At 43.9% G+C, this 17,713-nt stretch overlaps 1 protein-coding gene across 1 annotated transcript in view; it reads left to right on the top strand.

The window, feature by feature from the left end:
- Positions 1 to 1,766: 1,766 nt before the first annotated feature.
- The window catches only part of TSHZ2 (teashirt zinc finger homeobox 2), a gene marked incomplete at both ends in the record, with an annotated part of 131,139 nt that continues 115,192 nt past the window's right edge, over positions 1,767 to 17,713 (top strand). The window contains one exon of the mRNA XM_079543554.1: positions 1,767 to 1,806. Coding sequence (XP_079399680.1) covers positions 1,767 to 1,806 — 40 coding nt within the window. The remainder of the gene's footprint in view (positions 1,807 to 17,713) is intronic.

Genomic DNA, 17,713 nt, shown 5'->3' with positions numbered 1-17,713 from the left:
ATTTTATGGTACCGTTATCCTATTTTATCTTTCAAAACTAAGCATCTGCTTGCACCAATAAATACTTTTAGATTGCTTATAAAAATTGCTAGTGTTCGGTTGGGGAAGGCTATGAAATAATTTAAGTGAAATCACCTACGTGGATGCTTTCACACACACAGCCTCCTATCAGGCTGCCAAACCGAAAGGTCACTGCGGGGTCTTCCATGGAAACCCCCTCCTCAGCGGAGCTGTGGGGCACACGGCGGTGATGCAGAGCTGGGCCTGGCGCGCTGTTTGAGCGGGATGCAGATGGTTCCCACTCATCCCATTAGAAACACACAAATGGCGAGACAGCAACAAGAGCACCAAGGAACTCCGTTCTGTTACAAACTCTGGGGCTCGGCTGTGGAATATTTGCAAAATCCACTTCGAAAAAAGAAATAAATTCTTTACCAACGGGAACGGAAGGCACAGAATCGAACCCCACTCCCTTTTCCAACCTCGAGGCGCTGTCGGCGGCCGCGGAGACAGAAGGACGGGGCGGCGATCCCCAGGCCGGCGCGGGATCCCACCTGCCGTGCGCCCGCCGGGCTCCGCGCGGGATGAGGGCGGTTCGGCGGCACGGCGCGGGGTCGCACCTCCTCAGCGGCGGGTGCGGGGCGCCTTGGGACGGCAGACGCCACACTGCACTCCCACCCTGCGCTCGGCCGCGATGCCGCGGGTTGTCCGGCACGAACGGACCCCGAGGGGGGCTGGGGAGCGACCTCAACTTCACCCGAGTTTGCGTTGAGCGCGGGACGGCCGCGAGGGAGCGCGAGGAAAGGAGCCCCGGGGCCGCCCCGCAGCGCCCTCCCCAGGAGGCTCCGCGCGGGGCGCGCGTGGCACCGGGGCTCGCGCGTGGGGCGAGGGGGGCGCGCGCTCGTGGGAGGGGGGGGCGCGCGCGCGGGGCGGGGGGGGGCGTCGGCGCCGCGCGCCCCAGGTGCTGCGGGCCCGGCGGCGGCGCGCGCTGTCTCTTTAATAAACTGCGCGGAGTAAATTTCCTCCTGTCATCAGGGCGCGGAGGAGGAGTTTGTTAATGTGCAGTTTGCTCAGCGGATCGATGTTTGCTGGCATCGCCTCGCCCTGCCTGTATGTGTGTGTGTGTGTGCGTGTGTGCGAGTGTGTGTGTGTGTGTGCGCGCGTGTGTGTGCGAACAGCAGATTTCCTTCCCTCCGAAGCCTCCCTGTCCTCTCCCATATCACTCACTGCCTGGCATCTGACAGCACCGAACCTGCAGCGCTCCGCGCGCACGCACACGCCGCGCACCGCCGGGCAGCGCTCCGCCATCCGCGCGGCGCGGAGGAGGAGGAGGAGGAGAGGGAGGAGAGGGAGGAAGCAGCCCGGCAGCCCCGCAGCATTCCCAGAGCCGCCTTTCTAATATATACATATCTATTTTGTTATTTATTTATTCTCGCTCTCTGGTACTGTGGGCGCCTTTCATTTGCTCCTGAGCTTGGATGTTCGAATCAAAGCAAAGCAAGTGTTGCAACAGTTAAAAAAAAAAAAAAAAAAAAAAAAAAAAGCCAAAAAAAAAAAAAAAAAAAAAAAGGAGAGAGAGAGAGAGAGAGAGAGAGAGAAACGTAGATCTCTGAAATAAAATAAAGGCAAACAGGTTCCTGTGAGCGCAGCCGGGGGGGCCGGGGCTGAGGGTGCCGGGGCCGCGGCTGAGGCGCACGAACACGGCTCCGGAGCGGCTCAGGGCTCCCGGATCTGGGGACAGAAGTGAGATTGGAGAAAGTAGAGCGATGCCAAGGAGGAAACAGCAAGCACCCAAACGGGCTGCAGGTAAGGAGAAGCCATCCCCTTACACAGCGCTGCCTCTCCGCTCCTCTCGATCCTTCCCCCCATCTTTATTATTACCGAGGGTCACCCTCGCCTTGCCGGCCCGGAGCCGGGTTTATTTCTCGCCCTCCCCCTCTCTGTGCCCGGAACTCCCCGTGCCGCTCCGTGCCCGCGGCCCTGCCCGCGGCTCTCCGGCCCCGACCCCTTCCCGCCGCCCCGCGCCCGCCCCGGCCAAACTTCCCCCCAACTTTCCTCCGCTCTCTCCCCTTCTCCCCCAGCCCCTTTCCCCGCCCGGGAGCAGCCTCCACTTTGCTCCCCGCTTCAGGCTTTATTTCCTTATTATGATTATTTTATTTATTTAATTTTTTTCGGTCGTTCTTTACCCCGCGGCGGTTTTGTTTCCCAAACGCGCGTGGCGGAGCGGCTCGGGGCGCTGAGGCTCCCGTTGCGGGGCTGCGCGGCGCTGCCCGAGCGCTGCGTGTGCCTGAAACGGCGCAGGGGCTGCGGCGCTGAACCCGGCGGGGAAGTTCAGCCTTTGATCAGCGGTGGTGAAAATTGCAACAGGAAATAAAGCGAAGCGTTGTGACTGCTAGAAGACGAGCCGCATTTTCCAATCAAATTCTTCTTTTGTTTTGTATCTGAGTTGGTGCATTTGCACGCGCCAAGTGCTTTTGTGATCGTTCTTCTTCTTTTTTTTTTTTTAATGATTATTTATTAATTTATTTATCTTAGAGGAGGAAATAGTTTGCAACTTTGGAAGCGTTCTGTTTTGTCATTTGTAGGATGTTCTTTTTCTTTTGGGGGCCAAGAAAAAGAGGCAGATGAGTGGGCCCGTATAGTAAATCTTTTCAAAGAGTTCTCTTCCAGGCTGCTTAATTGCTTTTTATTTTTTTTTAATAGTCTGATGGGGTTTTGTTTCTGGGAAGCGCAATATGGAAGTTCATTTTTCTTCTGCCAGACCCACCCACTGAAAAATCAGCTTTCCAGTTGATTGCCAGCTTTGATTTGACATTTGATTGATCACCTGTCATCTTGCTGCCTTTGATCTATTCATTCTTGATATATATCAATAAATCACTCACCATGGTAACCCAAGTGCCAATGACGTAAGGCTTGCCCTCTAGATTCTCTTAGCCAGACATGCACAATTATTATCTTGTTTGGCTTTTAATGTAGGCGGGTTTTTCTCCCCCTTTTTTTTTCTGTGGGTCCTTTGTCAGATTAGTTCTCCAAAGAAAACTAATATTTCATGTTTGCACTTTCAAAAAGGCCTATTAATTTTTCTACTCTGAATATTTTCATGTTGTCGTATTATCCATGGGACAAAATGCATGGGCAACTTTAGTGGCTCGAATAAACTTTGCAAAGTAGTGCTTGGGATACATTCAGAGGCAAATGTTCTTTTCGAGAAATTGGGAGGTGCACAACTTTGACGAACTTAAGTGTTTTGCCCTATTCATATGGGTGTAGGACAATGGCATGCAGGGAGAGCCTTTGGGACATGAGCAGTGATGCACCCACGCAGGCTGCCAGCCTGGCAAGCAGCAATCCCTGCCATTGTAAATGATAGTCAAGCTCAGCACGGATATGTATTTATATATATATTCAGAAGAACTCTCTGACGAGTTGCTATTATTGTTTTATTCACAAAGAGGTTATATCTGAATAAGGCATTAACGTGTTCAACTTGCAGGATAAATAGCTATTTTTTCATGGATGCTGATCATCACAGTGACAGTGCTAGAATTGCTCCTTTTTTCTTTCTGTCAGGAGTACGAGGCTTCATTTTATTTTATTTTCAAAGTAGAATCTTCGCTTGCAACGTGTGTAGTATCTTCCTGTAGCAGGGGCATCCTGTTCTTTTTTAGAAACATAGGCTGCAGAATAAGTAAATTCTTGTGAGCAAAGCCCATCCTGTTGTTTCCCAGGATTTCCCCGCTGAGAATACAGCAAGGAATATTCCTATCCAGAACATTACAGTATGTTGCCAGCCATAGTGAGGAGGTAGAAATCCGAATGGCCACAGCTGTGTCTCTCCGTCTTTATTCTCATTTTGAAGCGTGCCTTGGTCTTCCACAGTGCATGCCTGTGATTCTGTTTGTCCTCAGAGCAATGTTGTTTCAGGTGAGCAAAGCGCTGCAAAAGCAGTCCGGTTTCATTCAGCATAACTGATTTGAAGTCGGTTTGTGCATTTGCAATAGTTCTCCTGCTTTGAAGTTGTGTTTGTGGGGGGCGGGGGGGCTTCCAAAGTGCAGACATGCCTCTTGTGTGTAGTTCTTAAAACTGACTTTCATTTTCAGGATAGCACTGAGGTTCTGTTTTGCAGATTGCAAAGTACCTCAAAGTGACAGTAGACAGACTGTGCAATAAGAAACGAATCTCTCATCAAGGCTGATAGCAAATCTCTTTATTCCTTTTATTTAGAGGAGTTAATACATTATATATTACTTAATTTCGCTCTATTTATTTTCTCTTGTACAAGTTCAAATGTATCAGTTGCACTGCATTTTGTCTTGATGGCAGCAGAGATATTGAAGAGAAGTTTGCAACTTTTGGCTCCCTCAGATAGTTCACCTCCACCGGAAGAAAAATGATAAGCCTTATGATTCTGGACGTGCCTGCTTTTGTCATTGCTTAAAATTAAATACTATGCACAACTGTAAATAATTACTACCATGCACTGACTTTGAAAGCAGGTTTCTAGTTTGATTAATGAATAATGTAAAGGTTAGAGAGAACCAGCGAGTGAATCAGAAGTGAAGTCCTGCTGCTAGATGAAAATCTATCTAGAGAAATATACATGGCAATTTTGTCCTGTTCTATTATTAATGTTAAGCCTTGTATTCCTAAGAAATATATTACAGAGCATTGTAATGAAACAAGGTAGCGTAATTGGATAAACGGGGCCCTATTTATGTTTGACGATGGGGATTTTTGATCTCAAATTATACTTTTAGAGATAACTCATCGCACAGCAATGCCAGAATTACGTTGAATGCATTTTGATCTTTCCAGGGCCGCATCTGCTCTGAGCCGTCCCTCTTTTTATCGTCATCTCCATTTCAGTAGTTCTTAAAGCAGGTTTTTGGAGCTCGTTGTGCCTGTGGCTGCGTTAGTATCATACTTCTGTGTACAGTAAGGACCTGTTTGTGCTGTCGCCTTCCTCCAAACGACTCACAAGGGCTGTGCAGACTGCGGGCCCAGTTCTTCTCCCGCTCAGGTACAGAGCAGAAATAGCTTTGCTCGCATCAGTGCGGCTGCGATGAGCGCTGTCTGCCCCTGGGAGTACGAGGAGACCCAGGCCCGGAAAGCGCTTCGTCCTTCCGCACGACGCAGCCACCTCTGGGGCAGAACTCTTGTAACGATTCCGTAACAAATGGTAATATATTAACAGAAGGGTGGAAAAAAGGTGGGAGCAAAGCAAAATTGCTATTCAGATTTTATTCCTAGGGGTATGAAATAGCTTTCAAACACAATTTCACTGGATTAAACTCTACTTTCCCCTGCAGCCTGTTTAAATGTGCATATTTTATTTTGTGATCATGAATTGCTAGTTTGCTTTTTTAAAGCCTGAAAGACGAATCCAGACTTAACGCCTTTTCTGAGTGCAATTTTGTCTTCTTTTCTTTCTCTCCCAGCTCCAATAGGCTATCTAGGAACCAAAGCCCTTGAAAAGTACAGCAGGAACAGATAGCAGCCGCATTCATTTTGTTTATTGGTGCAGTAGAATAAGGCAGTCTTGTTTTGGAGAAGTCCCCAGATAGTGGCAAACAGAAGATGGGTAGCAGTCAGTACGTTGGAGCTGCAGTCTGCACTTCAGTAGTAAAGGTTATTTAAAACAGAAACGTATTTAGAAAGCGAAATTCTGCTTCTTTAGAGAGCAAAGTAGGTGGCCAGCTAGGTCTGCCGTATGCATTTCTGTGATGAAAGGAAGCAGTACGTACATGTATTAATAACTGAGAGCGTTGTGGCTTTTCAGGCATTATCTGTATCCTTTATTATACGGGAATAGAAATAGTTTCCATGCAGGCAGCACTGAATGAAACTGTAGAAATGGCAGCAGTGCTTTGTTTAAGCATTCTCCAGAAAAACAAGTCCGCATCAAAACCACCTAAATAGCTCATGCCCCAGAACCTTTCAGTTACTGTGCACATCGCCATGCTGAGAGATGACAAAAAAGCCAAGGTGTTCACAAACAAGAGAAGGCTTTAGAACTTGGTTAATTAAATATGTACCAAAATAGGCACTTTTGAAAGTGAAGAGCCACCAAAATTAGTCGCCATCTGCACTGAAGTCTGGACTCAGGCTGCTAAGCCCAAACCCACAGTGTGATTCTCCCATGTCAGAACTCAGGCCCGAATGGGACAATTTGCAGTCGTGTTCAATTCAGCTGTTTCCTTATTTCAGCTTGAATCTCGCGTCTCGAAGCACAGTGTATTATCACTATATAAAGACTGGGACTTACCAGGAGTTTCCATCAGTAAATGACAGAATCTTACAGCACTTTTACAAATACGCTCATTGTTAGAAATTCTGTTCAGCAAATTCTCTCCCTCCTCTGTGCTCTCTACTCGAAAAGCCCGTTTTCTTCAGGCTGCAGGATTTTGCCATTTCCTCCCAGAGCTTTCTCCCCTGCATTTCTCTCCCATCAGCAGCACCCACCTGCAGCAACTGTTTCCCCTAGAAGAGGTCCCTGGAGCTCCTGCACGGCCCGGTGCCGGGGTGAGCCGTTCCCATTTCCCTCCACGTCCCGATGAGGACATCACTCCCAGAGAGCAACTCCAGACTCACGGGGGAAAAAAAAAAGCTGTCAGTTGCTGTGGCTGCAGTTCCCAACTTAGCAGCAGCAGAGGGAATGGAACCGTACTCTATCAATTACAGTTGGAACCAGAGGCTAAACACTTATTGTGTTAAGCTATTGTGCAGATCTTAAGAGCTCAAACATAAGAAAAAAATACCGTGTCAGCTCATGGAGTGGAGAATAAGGCCTGGTTCATCTACTGGGTGATGTATTATTAGCAAATGCAAAGTAAAATGATTCAAATTCTATTTAATGCCTCTTAGGTTGAGACATGTGCATGCCATATTATGCCTTAAAAAAAGAATATCCTACTGACTTTACAGCTAAGATAACCCTTTGTTTATCCTTCTTCTCTCCAAAATGAAAATATTTGTGAAGTTGTACCTCCAAAGCGTGCTCATGCAAGCAGAGAGACATTTTCATCTGTCTCTGAATCTGATATAGGAGTCAATTGGAAACACATTACACTCTTAGCTGAAGTCTCACATTTCATTCGTGCAAGAGCAGTGGTTTTTCATTACCTATTTAATTACAATAATTTACATGAGAGTGGGTCCAGTTCTGCATCTCTTACTCAGCACTTTGCTTCAGGTTTGTGTAAAGACTGTCTCTGTCAGGCTGGGCTGCTAAGCTATGAAATTAAGTATTTTTCTAGCAGTATTTTGCATCTGAAGAGGGACCAGATTCTGCTACCCAGCTTTAAAGCATAACCTGCCTTTAAAATCTGGGGAAGAGTTCTGGCTGTAACTTGTGTTACTGAGGGTTGCACGCTGCTCTTTTCTAGTGCCTGTGCGACTGACATGTTTTACTTGCTTGGCTAACTTCACTTCTCAAACACATTTCCACTCTCTGTGTTAATTATTGAACAGTTTCTTGGTACCAGTAGATGATACAGTCTTTTAAAGAGTCCTTTTTCTAATGTGCTGGTTGCATTGTGCACATGGGCAGCAGCTCTCAGGTAGAAGCGCGAAAAGGGTTCTGTGAAGGGGAAGTGTAAAAGTTCCGTGTAGTTTTAGCCATCAAAATCAGTTCTTCCTCATTAAGGTGACCTCTCACTCGAGGCTGCTGGATCTTGGCGCCGAGTCGTTTTCGCCATGTTATAATAACAGCTTTTGCAACCCTGAAATGCCTTGACAGTGAATAGTGTATTTTGTAAGGTTTCAGGAGAAACGCATCACAGAAGCATGCTGTTTCCCATTAGATTTACACATCTCTCTCTAACTGCTGGCTTTTCATTCGTTGGCTGGTGAGATTTTTCAGGCAAAAAGTGGAAAAACTGGTCTTATGATCTAAGTGTTGCATTAAGTGTTTCATTTAGGAAAATGAAGAGAATCTTTGTTTCCCAAAAAGAACTGTTTTTCCCCTTTGCCCTAGGAAAAATGAACTCATAACAATAGTTACAAAATGACAGGATTAAATTGTGAAAAATCCGTATTTCATAAGGTGCAGCACCAGATTGTTCCAGTTACTGGTTAAACGCTGCACCTAAATAGAACTGCGGTCCTAAATGTATAGGAAATAGATCCCTGCCCTGCAGAAAGGATAGGTACGTGCCTGCCTGGGAGTGGAACCTTCTCTCTGATTCAAGCCGGTACAGTGCAGTACAGCGCAGTAGTTCAGAGCAGGTTTTGAGTATCCCACCAGTATCTTAAAACGCTGAAATGGCTGCGATGCTGGGAGTTGTGTCCACTGGAAGCCCTTTGTTAGCGCATGTTTTCTTTGAACCTGCAGCTCCTGGAGTCTCGTGATTATCCAAGTGCCAAATACGTATTTTAAAAGAAAATTTTATTTAAAACCCCTTGCTATGGGGAAGTAGGGAGACTGAAAGCACACAGCCTAAAGGTTCTTGTGCCAGAACAGGAATACCGTGATTCTCACAGCGATTCTTTTTAGCATCTCATAATTTTCAGCTAGTCTCATGATTTCTGAGGGTGTGATTCGTGATTTTTGAATAAACAAAGCTGGTAATATTGCATTTCTCTGATTCTCAGGATGAACTGTGCAGTATGTGCATGTGTATATAATTTCATATGTATGCACACATAATACCAGTAAACAAAGCGCACAACATAATGATGGAGTGGAGTTATGTGAAGAGTGACTCTGAATTTGTTGCTGTAAACAAAGCAGCTTGGGCTTTGGAGGATCAGACCATTGGTTCTTGAGGAGTGGCTTTCACATGAGGTTTCACAGAGATTGTGTTTAGTGGCAATTAAATGTAGGAAGTTAATAGCCAGTAGCTCTCCTCTAAAGCCGAAACCCTTGCAAGACCTGTGAGAAATGCACAGCCTGTCTTTTTTTTTTTTTTTTTTCAGATATAATCAGGCTCAACTTTATTGAAAAAAAAAATTTACAACTAGCAACATTAATGCTGTATTTTTATTGTATTAATGCAAATGAGATGCTGACTTCTTTCTTTCATCTCCACAGCTTGTATCTATTATAGCTCTATCTTATTCCTTTCTGTGTCTTTTTTCCTTCTGTTCTGTAAACTGTATTGTCTAATGATACCGAGGCTCATTAAAGTTACTATGCTGAAGAGACCATGGGAAGCATCCTTAGCTCCAGACAGCTATAGAAAAACAAATCTACTGAGTATTTGGGGAAAACCGATCCAGATCAGCATCCCCACTCCCATTCTGGGAAACCAATAAAATGAGGAGGTCAAATTAGAAAGGAAATCTTGCATGTCATGGAAAGAACAGGTCATTTTTAGTATGCATCCCAACCTGACAAAGACAAAAGCAATAAAGTTTTAAGGAGCTCTCTGGCTCTTCCTGCATCCCTCTCAAAAGGCTCATCTAATTGAAAAGCCTCTTGTATTTGTTTGTATGCACGCAGGAGAGAACAGGGCCAATTCTGCGCAAGGCCTGATATTCCACAGTGTTGTCAGAACTCTTTCTGGTTCCTTTTTAAGTCTCTTTGTTCATATAAAATTAAGACCCGCTTATCTTAAACTGTAGTAAATCTCATTCAGTATTGCTTTCATAAGTTAAAAAATGCTGTTAAATATTCCCAAAGCAACTTTGCTGAAGTTATACTTGGTCTGTTATGTGCAGAATTTCTATAGAAAAAAGCACAGCACGCAATTCTTGTTTCTAATGAAAATAAATAAATTCACTGTAATACCTTGATTGCAATGATTTATGTAGTGAAAGAGGAGATCAGGATGAAAATCTGCACTTTGATGCAGTTTGAAATGTGTAGACAACAAACCTATTTCTATCACTGACCTTCAGTTGCACAGAAGTCCTGTTGTGGTTTGTTTTTTTTTTTTTTCTGTAGGAAGGAAAGGCTTTACTCTGAATTTTCCATACAATTTTGTGTAAGTTGCACTGGGAATTACCACCTCAATTCGTAAAGTCTGTAGTTTTCTTTGTACATATAGAAGAACTCATTTAGTGCCTGCAATCTGAGTGGACAAAAAAAAACTAACCCCAAATCAGATTTTTTTGTGATGTAGTTTTGTATTGAAACAACAGAATCTTAGTCTAGCTGGTATGTTTGTGTACCAAAATTAATTTTTTATGTGTTTTTCAGCCTTGTCATAACATTTATGGGCACAGTACAAGTTGCATTAAATTAACATGTGAAAGGAGAAAGAAGCTAAGTAGTTATATTGATCATCTGTAGCATTACATGTTAAAAAATTAAAAGCTTTGTAGCGCTTTTGATTAGCAGCACGGTTGCTGCTCACGCGTGCTCTGTGGTAGGGAGCGGAGTAATCTTTCCTCACGCCTTCCTTCCAAGGATTCCTCACCAATGCTGTGTACTCTGTAGAACGACCTCAGTGGAGCAGAATATCTTGTTCCCGTTTCACAGAAAGGTAAATTGAAGGCAGGAGGTTTTGGTTGATTTGCTCAAGGTCAAGCAGCTTTTGGTCCTAATTCCCTACTCTGGCTATTAGATCACATTAATATTGTCAGCGCGCTTCCAGCAGGAGACCGGGCTCCGTGAACTTCAGAACGGGGGGATCTTTTCTAGGGGAATCATTTTAGTCAGCGTAATTTTAGTAAGTTTTTAACTTTCCCAAATGACCCTCGGATGCGTTGTTGGTCAGTGATAAGGCTCAGGACCAGACAATTTTATTATGGCTACTTTTCCCCCTTTACACTGCTTTACATTTCTTTGTCAGTCTGAGGTCCAACTCTGTATTTCATATATAATGCCTTGCCCTGAGAAATATGAAAAACCTAGTCTAATTGTTGTCTAACAGAACATGCATGTTTTCTTCCACACAGACCACCAGAGGTGGTTGGAAATCTCTGATAATAAATTCCGAGGCTCTAATTTTTGTAAGCCGGCTTCCAAAGTGAAGGGTCTAAATCCTTACGTGGGCGTCTGAGGAGGGGTTGAATTTTGAGGAGCGTTTAGCCCTGAGCAGTTCCCATAGACCTCTTCCAGTTCCGTCTCCTGTGTGAGCAGGAATTGCTGAGCTTTGATCAAGGGCAGCGTTGTTGTTTCTAAGCGGAGATGTATGTATTGCCTATAGAAGAAATATGATGCACGTAATAGCCTATGGATTCATTAAGGATTGTTTATGTTTATTTTCACGCCGTATTACCCTTCAGGAACGGTTGTTTCAGCCATTATATTGACAAGAACTCGGAATAAATCTTAGGTAATAGAGAGCTAATCTGCCATACCTGGGAGACCACCTGCTTCTCCCTCCTGCAGAGGCCGGAGCATTCATGGCCAAATCACCAGGTAGGGCTTTCTTCCCAGGAGCTGGGGACTTGGGAAGCTCTCCCATGGCTCCTTTTCATGTGGAAATTAATGCTTGCCTCTATTTCTGAGTAGTAGGTTATTAGAGTTCATATGCAAATTCTGAGGATGGAAATTTGTCTCTCTTTGATAATTGATATAATGAGAGATATATATTTTAGTGGTCCAAAGTCCTTGAACTTGAGCCTTGTGTATGTAATTTATGTTTATTTCTTATTCTTATTAACTGTAATTTAGTCGTTGGCGCCTTTCATTGCCTTAGATTGAAGGGAGTGTCTCTGTCCCATTGCCCCTCTACAAACAATGCCCTTTCAGGTTTCCTTATCCTGTATCCTTGCCCAGACATTTCCTAGCCTGTCAAATACTGTCATTTTATTCCTTACAGATCATTCACAGTACGTCTCCTGTTGCACACACAAATAAGGAGCAAATGCAATCAGGATGCATCATTGTTTAGCATAACAAATAAAAGCCGATCTGTGCAGATTTCCCTTAAAGCATTTCTTAATACGTATTGTCAAAATGTCTAAAGATGTCTTTTACTCATAAGCATTTAATTATTTGTGACAATTAAACTAATATTCAGAGCAGGAAAAAAATGAGGGTATTAAGTATTTTCTCTTGTCAAAAGCTAACAAAACATCACCTGACATTACCAAACTCCTTCAATTTTGTATTTCAGATGTATCTCATAACTTGAAAAAGCGCTTAAAAACAATTGCAAGGCCCCATTTCACAACCCTGGAATTTATATCGAATGTGAGTAAGTTGTATGTCTAAAACCGGACCGAAATTAAATGCATGTCATTAAAACATGTATCATGAGCAGTTGATAATTAAAAAGGAGTTGCTATCAATTTTTAAGTCTGCACTGAAGTCTAAGGCCAGGGAGCCCCTCGGGCTGAATCAGGGACTCAACCTGGATTTTGTAGGCTTAGCCAATTATTGTGTAACTCGCACACGAGAACAAAACAGCTCATATAACGTAGACAAGACCTCTTCTGTGATCTGAGTTATGGATTTGTTTGTTTGTTTTTGTCTGATGATCCCTCTAGCCAGATGGATTGCTTGAATCGTTGAGGCAGCTTGCTATGGATGAGGCAGAACAAGCAGCCAGCATTGCTGCTCAACGCTCAGCACCGTCCTGTCCCCCGCCTGGCAGCCCTTTGACATGGAAAAAGTTCAGCTGCATGATAACAAAAAGGGGAAAATAAGGGAAGAGGCTGAAAAGAGCAGAAAACCAATGGAGGTCTTGAGAGCACTGTTGTATGGATGGTGGGAGTATTGCATAGCCCCGGGCACAGCAATAACATCTATATCATGGGCACAACAATACGTGTAGTCCAGATTGTTTGGATTTTTCTGTTCAAAAGCTTGATTTCTACTGGTTCTAGTGTTTCCAGATCTGAGCTGTTCAGAGTAACATTTTCCATTGCCAAAATCTGTGTTTCCTTTATTAAAATGTTCTTCCTGAAATTTAGGGTAGGATGTTGTTTGGCAAAAATGCAAAAGGCGTATGTCAGGGTTTTATTTCCAAAGCTGCAGGACCACTGCTTTCTGGCAGTGATGCGAACGTTTTTCAGAGGTATCTTCTGCCTTCCCTGAAAAAAAAAAATCCACCCAAATTTGTCTGACTTACAAAGTCGAAAAGTTGCTGTTGCCAAAGAATTTTTAGAAGGTGACACAGCATTCTCCAAGCGTGCCATCTCCACCACGCAAGCTCAGTTCTCAGTTTCCCTTTTTCAATTACATTGCCTTAAAATATGTGTTAGCTGCGTGTAAGTAGGACAATTGCTTTCCCTGCTGCAGGATGGCCATGGGTCTGAGCAGCGAAAGCAGAGGAAGGGAAATGTCAGCACCGAGCGTGTCAGCTGGCGCCTGGATGGGGCCTCGGCCGCTGCTACTTCTCCACAGCCCTTGTTGGTGGTGGGTGAGGGAAGGAAGGCTGTCCCAGCACCAGGGGCACCCTCAGTTGTGTGCAAGAAGCCACTTTTTGCACTGCCCGTGTGCTGTCACAGGGGCTGAGCCAGCTGCTGGACCTGGAGGAGCTGCGCGCCGTAGGTAGGCTGGAACTAAGCGTGGAAAATGCTGGCAGCTACAAAGCTGTTGTACTAAAGCGAGCAGCTCGGAGGAAAAATACAAAGAATAATGCCAAGAGTTTCAACCACAGATATCTGTTTAGATAAAAAAAAAAAAAAAAAGGGCCTGTTAGTACTTTGAGATCTGCTCTCATGCTGCAGCATGCAAATGGCAGCGGGCTGAGCAGCACCGCTGTGGAGGCAGCCGCCATGTTCCCCTGCGGGCAGTGGGCCGTGCGGGGTGCTGCTCACTCAGGGCACGGCGTTTCATTTTGCTCCGTTTGTTGCTCCTTGGGAGATTTTTCATAGAGATGGAATCTTTCCATCTGGAACTCAGTGACAAACGTTGAACCGGGAGCAGAGCAGGACGTCCTGGGGACACTGTTTTGTGTCACCTCCTAGATTCTGTATGTGAAATAGCTAAAATGCCAAGAATGTTAATCTAGAAAACAGTCACGCTCACATCACTCTTTTGCTGTTTCTGTGAACTTATTAGATATTTTATGATCTTGTGATTTGGGTTAAACAGAGGTAAATCACTTGGAGAAATATTTATGGGGGTTGGGGGAATGTTATGACATTGACATCTGGGTTTCCACTTGTTTGGATTAGGGACATTTTACCTTAATCATTCCCAAACATCTCTGCTAAAATCCCTTCTTTCATTTTTAATCACCTGTGAGGTACAACCAGGCAGGTTTTCAGCTGGTGTCTGTGTGTTAAGGTGAAGTGCTGAAATCTGTTGGTAGAGCAAGTGCACGAGAAGTCTCATTTTTATGTTTGTCTTCTGTCATTGTTTTTGTTTGGAAACATTTCAGTTCAGTTAAAATGCACTGTTTTCAATATGTAGAGTATGTGCAGGGGAACAAGAGGGGGATTATGAGTTTCTCCAAGGAAATAAGCATCTCTTAGCCATCATCCTACAACTGCGAAAGTTCTAATACACCACATCTATATAATTTAACCTAATAATTTTTATTTTTTATTTTTTAACAGTGATGTAATGGGGAGAGTGACCTGGACTTTGTAAAAGTTCTCCTACTTACTGCAGATTCCCAAGGGCAATGTAACATTCTAGACAGTGTTTTATATGCCCTGATTAAAATGTAACATATTTTTGCATTTCCTGTGCAGTGACCTGTTAGTGCTCATAGACAGAACACTTAAAGAACAGTTACAAGGAGACATTTCCAAATGTGCCTAATATGCAAGAGTTTTTATAACATTCTTATTTCATTTGAAATTGCAGCTACAGCAGGAACCGTTTAGACGGTGCATTGATTTAACTTTTTAATCCACTGTTTTGCTACGTCAAGTAAAATAAATGTTTGTTTTTAGCTTCATTTTTTTGCATCTCTAAAACTCATAACTACTTGCTTTAAGCTTGGGATTCTAAAGGGAGCTACATTATCTGAGATTTAAAGCCCACTTTTTGTAGCTGCTTTCGCACAACTCCCCCAAGAAAAAAAAAAAAGTACAAAAGCACAACTTTAGCAAAAAGGGCTTTTATATCTCTATCAATTATAGAAACACCAGCTGCAGTAGATTACAAATGTGTTTGGCTGATTGTGATTTTGTGTAGGGAAAACTGTCACAAGGAGCTGGATTCTGTTCTCCCCGACAGCACCGCGATGTCGCGCAGCTCCCTGGGCGCAGCCAGCACTTCTGTCAGAGCTGGAGGGGGCAAGAGTGGGATCCGGCTCGGGGACTGCCAAATGCACACTGCCACATCTAGCTTCGAACTTGCTCGCATGCCCTGGTGCTGGGAAAAAATATGGAGCTGTTGAACATGAGCACGGGTGCTATCCGTGTGTCATTGTGTGCGCGTTTTTCTGAGCGCTGCAGCAAAAGCCTTGCCAATACGTCTGTAACCTGGGCCAGGAATCTCTGGGGAGGATCAGTCCAGTTCTTGTTGCTGTTTATTTTTTTATATGCAACACATTTGTTTACTTTTACATTTTTTGATTAATAAAGTGGAGGGAAATGTACCACAGTAAAAAATGTTCAACAGGCCTATAAGGGGAGAGGAATTGGCAATCGTGCAGCAAAGGAATATGGTTTCAAGGCAGCAGTGCAAAATGGGCAATTTAGCACTTTGATGGTGTTGAGTTCAAGAAAAATGGGTGTATTGAAGTGTGTGCAAGTGGTATCACTCCACTAATATGCTGGGATTAAAGAGTAGCAGTGTAAGGGCTTTCAGTTGGTGGTGTCGTAGTTACTGTTTCATTCAGTGTATTGTACTTTGAGCCTCTTTGGAAGTACTTGGTTGGGCCCCGGTTTATTTTAACAAGAAGAAACTGAGGTCATGAAGTTCTGAGTGTATTTTACAGTGAAAATGCAGTTTTCTATTTTCATTTAATCCCAGGAATGTTGGCATTTTCCAGGCTGTCAAGCAAATGAGTGCACTGGAGGACAGTTAGATGTGTCTATCTAGTTCATCTATCTAATCTACCTCATTTCTAATGTGCCCATCACCATCGTGTCTGGGCGGAAAGTATCTGCCCTGGTTTTGCTCTTTGTTTTTATTGACTGTGGTAACTTAATTGAGTTGTAAGAGCTTTCAGAACCATCTGCGAAAATAATAACAAAAACATTATCAGAATAATGATTCATTTTTGCACTTCTACTCAGAATTTCCCCTTCCTCTTATGAGTAGATTTGGTTAGTTGATTATTGTTGCCTCATGTAGAAGAGGTTGTATTTTAGAGGTGTTGTATTAAGTTGGAATTTTACCTGACTCAGCAATGACTCAAAACTTCATTTGCCTTCTGAAGTGAATTCACTCATATCCTCTGAATTGCTCCTGCTCTCTGCAGAAGCTTACTTTGTATGCTAAGCCGCCCAGTTTAGCAGCTGCATCTGTTCTGTGACCCTTTGCCATATAAAACATAGGTAAAGGTAATAAAAAGCAATAGAAATTATGGCTTCAAAAATTATGTATTCCTTTTGAAGCCCTGGTTTCCATTAAATTTAATTACTTATCTCCCTTCCAATTAGGTAAAAATGCATCGTAAGACATAAGCAAGCAGTTTTTTGAAAGCAGGGGCCGAGGTCCATAAGGGAGAAAACAACCTGCTGTTGCTCATAATACCTGTTCATGGGGTTACCACAGTCTGTGTTGGTGGGGACTGTGTGCTGCAGCAGCACATCATGGTGTTGCCAACGCACGCCGTCGGGGTGGCTGGCCATGGCAAGGTTAGCAACGTGCCTGACAGCAGCATCTTCACAATCATGTGCCACCTTCTGCTTTTGCAAACTGTGGCCTGAAAAGTAATCAGTCTGAAGAAGTCAATAAACTCTTGTGTTGAAGAGGCCAAATAAACAGCGTGGTGCTCGCTGAGGTAAAGAGTTCATTGAAGATGCTGCAAATGTAGCTTTCTGAGCTGTAATTGAATTTGCTTTCAACTGTACAGTTACACACAACCCTGTTTCTACTCCTCTCCTACATGTGTTGAAAGTGTCTCTATAAACCTGCCCCTCCAAGCGAATTTCATTGAGAGCCAGACGTTTCATACAGTGACAGTGATTTTTAGGCCCATCTGGACTGGCAGATCGCAGATTCCCAGTCTGTGGCCCCAGCGTGTGACTTGGGCTCATGCACGCACAGTAAAGCATTGATCTGGCTGCTCACTTAGTCCTGGGGTGATCAAGTAAGAGACACATCACTCTTTGCAAGTTTCATTTCAGCTTCAGGTATTTGTGGTGGACTGAAGTATGGGCATGATTACATTTCACAGATTTTTGTATGATTTAGAACAAAAATTATTAGCAGAGCTGGCTCAGCAAGGAATTTCTGATGTAATCTATACCAGTTACAACGAAGGGGTGTGGTAATAGGGAAAGAAAAAGGAGAGCTAAGTGTTTATCCCCATTGACTGAGACAGAAAACAGGACTGGCAGGATGACAAACTGGCATAACCTTACATTAGAAAGTGCAGCGATTCCAGCAAAAGTTCCAGTTACGACTGGCTTTTAAAAGAACCAGGCATAGGGAAGGATGGCTTCTTGGTGCATTCTTCAGCGTAACTGAAGGAGACAGGAATGAATCTTTTGGAGGCAAGGCCTGTATCATACAGTGTCTTTAGGCATCATGGCGGATTTATGTTAAATAAGTGTTAGGAACTGGTTTTCAGGGCTTTGGAGTGGGGGAATGGTTAAAAAGGCATCTGAAAAATATGTTGATGTTAGATACACGACCACTTAATTTCCTCAGTAACAGTACTGTAGGAATAGTGACAGATGAACCCTAAGCATTTCTGAGGTTTTCCATAGCTCGGCTATAAATACTCCATACTTCTCTGAAGGC

This window comes from Tetrao urogallus (assembly GCF_951394365.1).
Source record: "Tetrao urogallus genome assembly, chromosome: 16".
Classification (NCBI taxonomy): Eukaryota; Metazoa; Chordata; class Aves; order Galliformes; family Phasianidae; genus Tetrao; species Tetrao urogallus.
The sequence above is the reverse complement of the archived record's forward strand: the minus strand, read 5'-3'. Positions and strand labels throughout refer to the sequence as shown.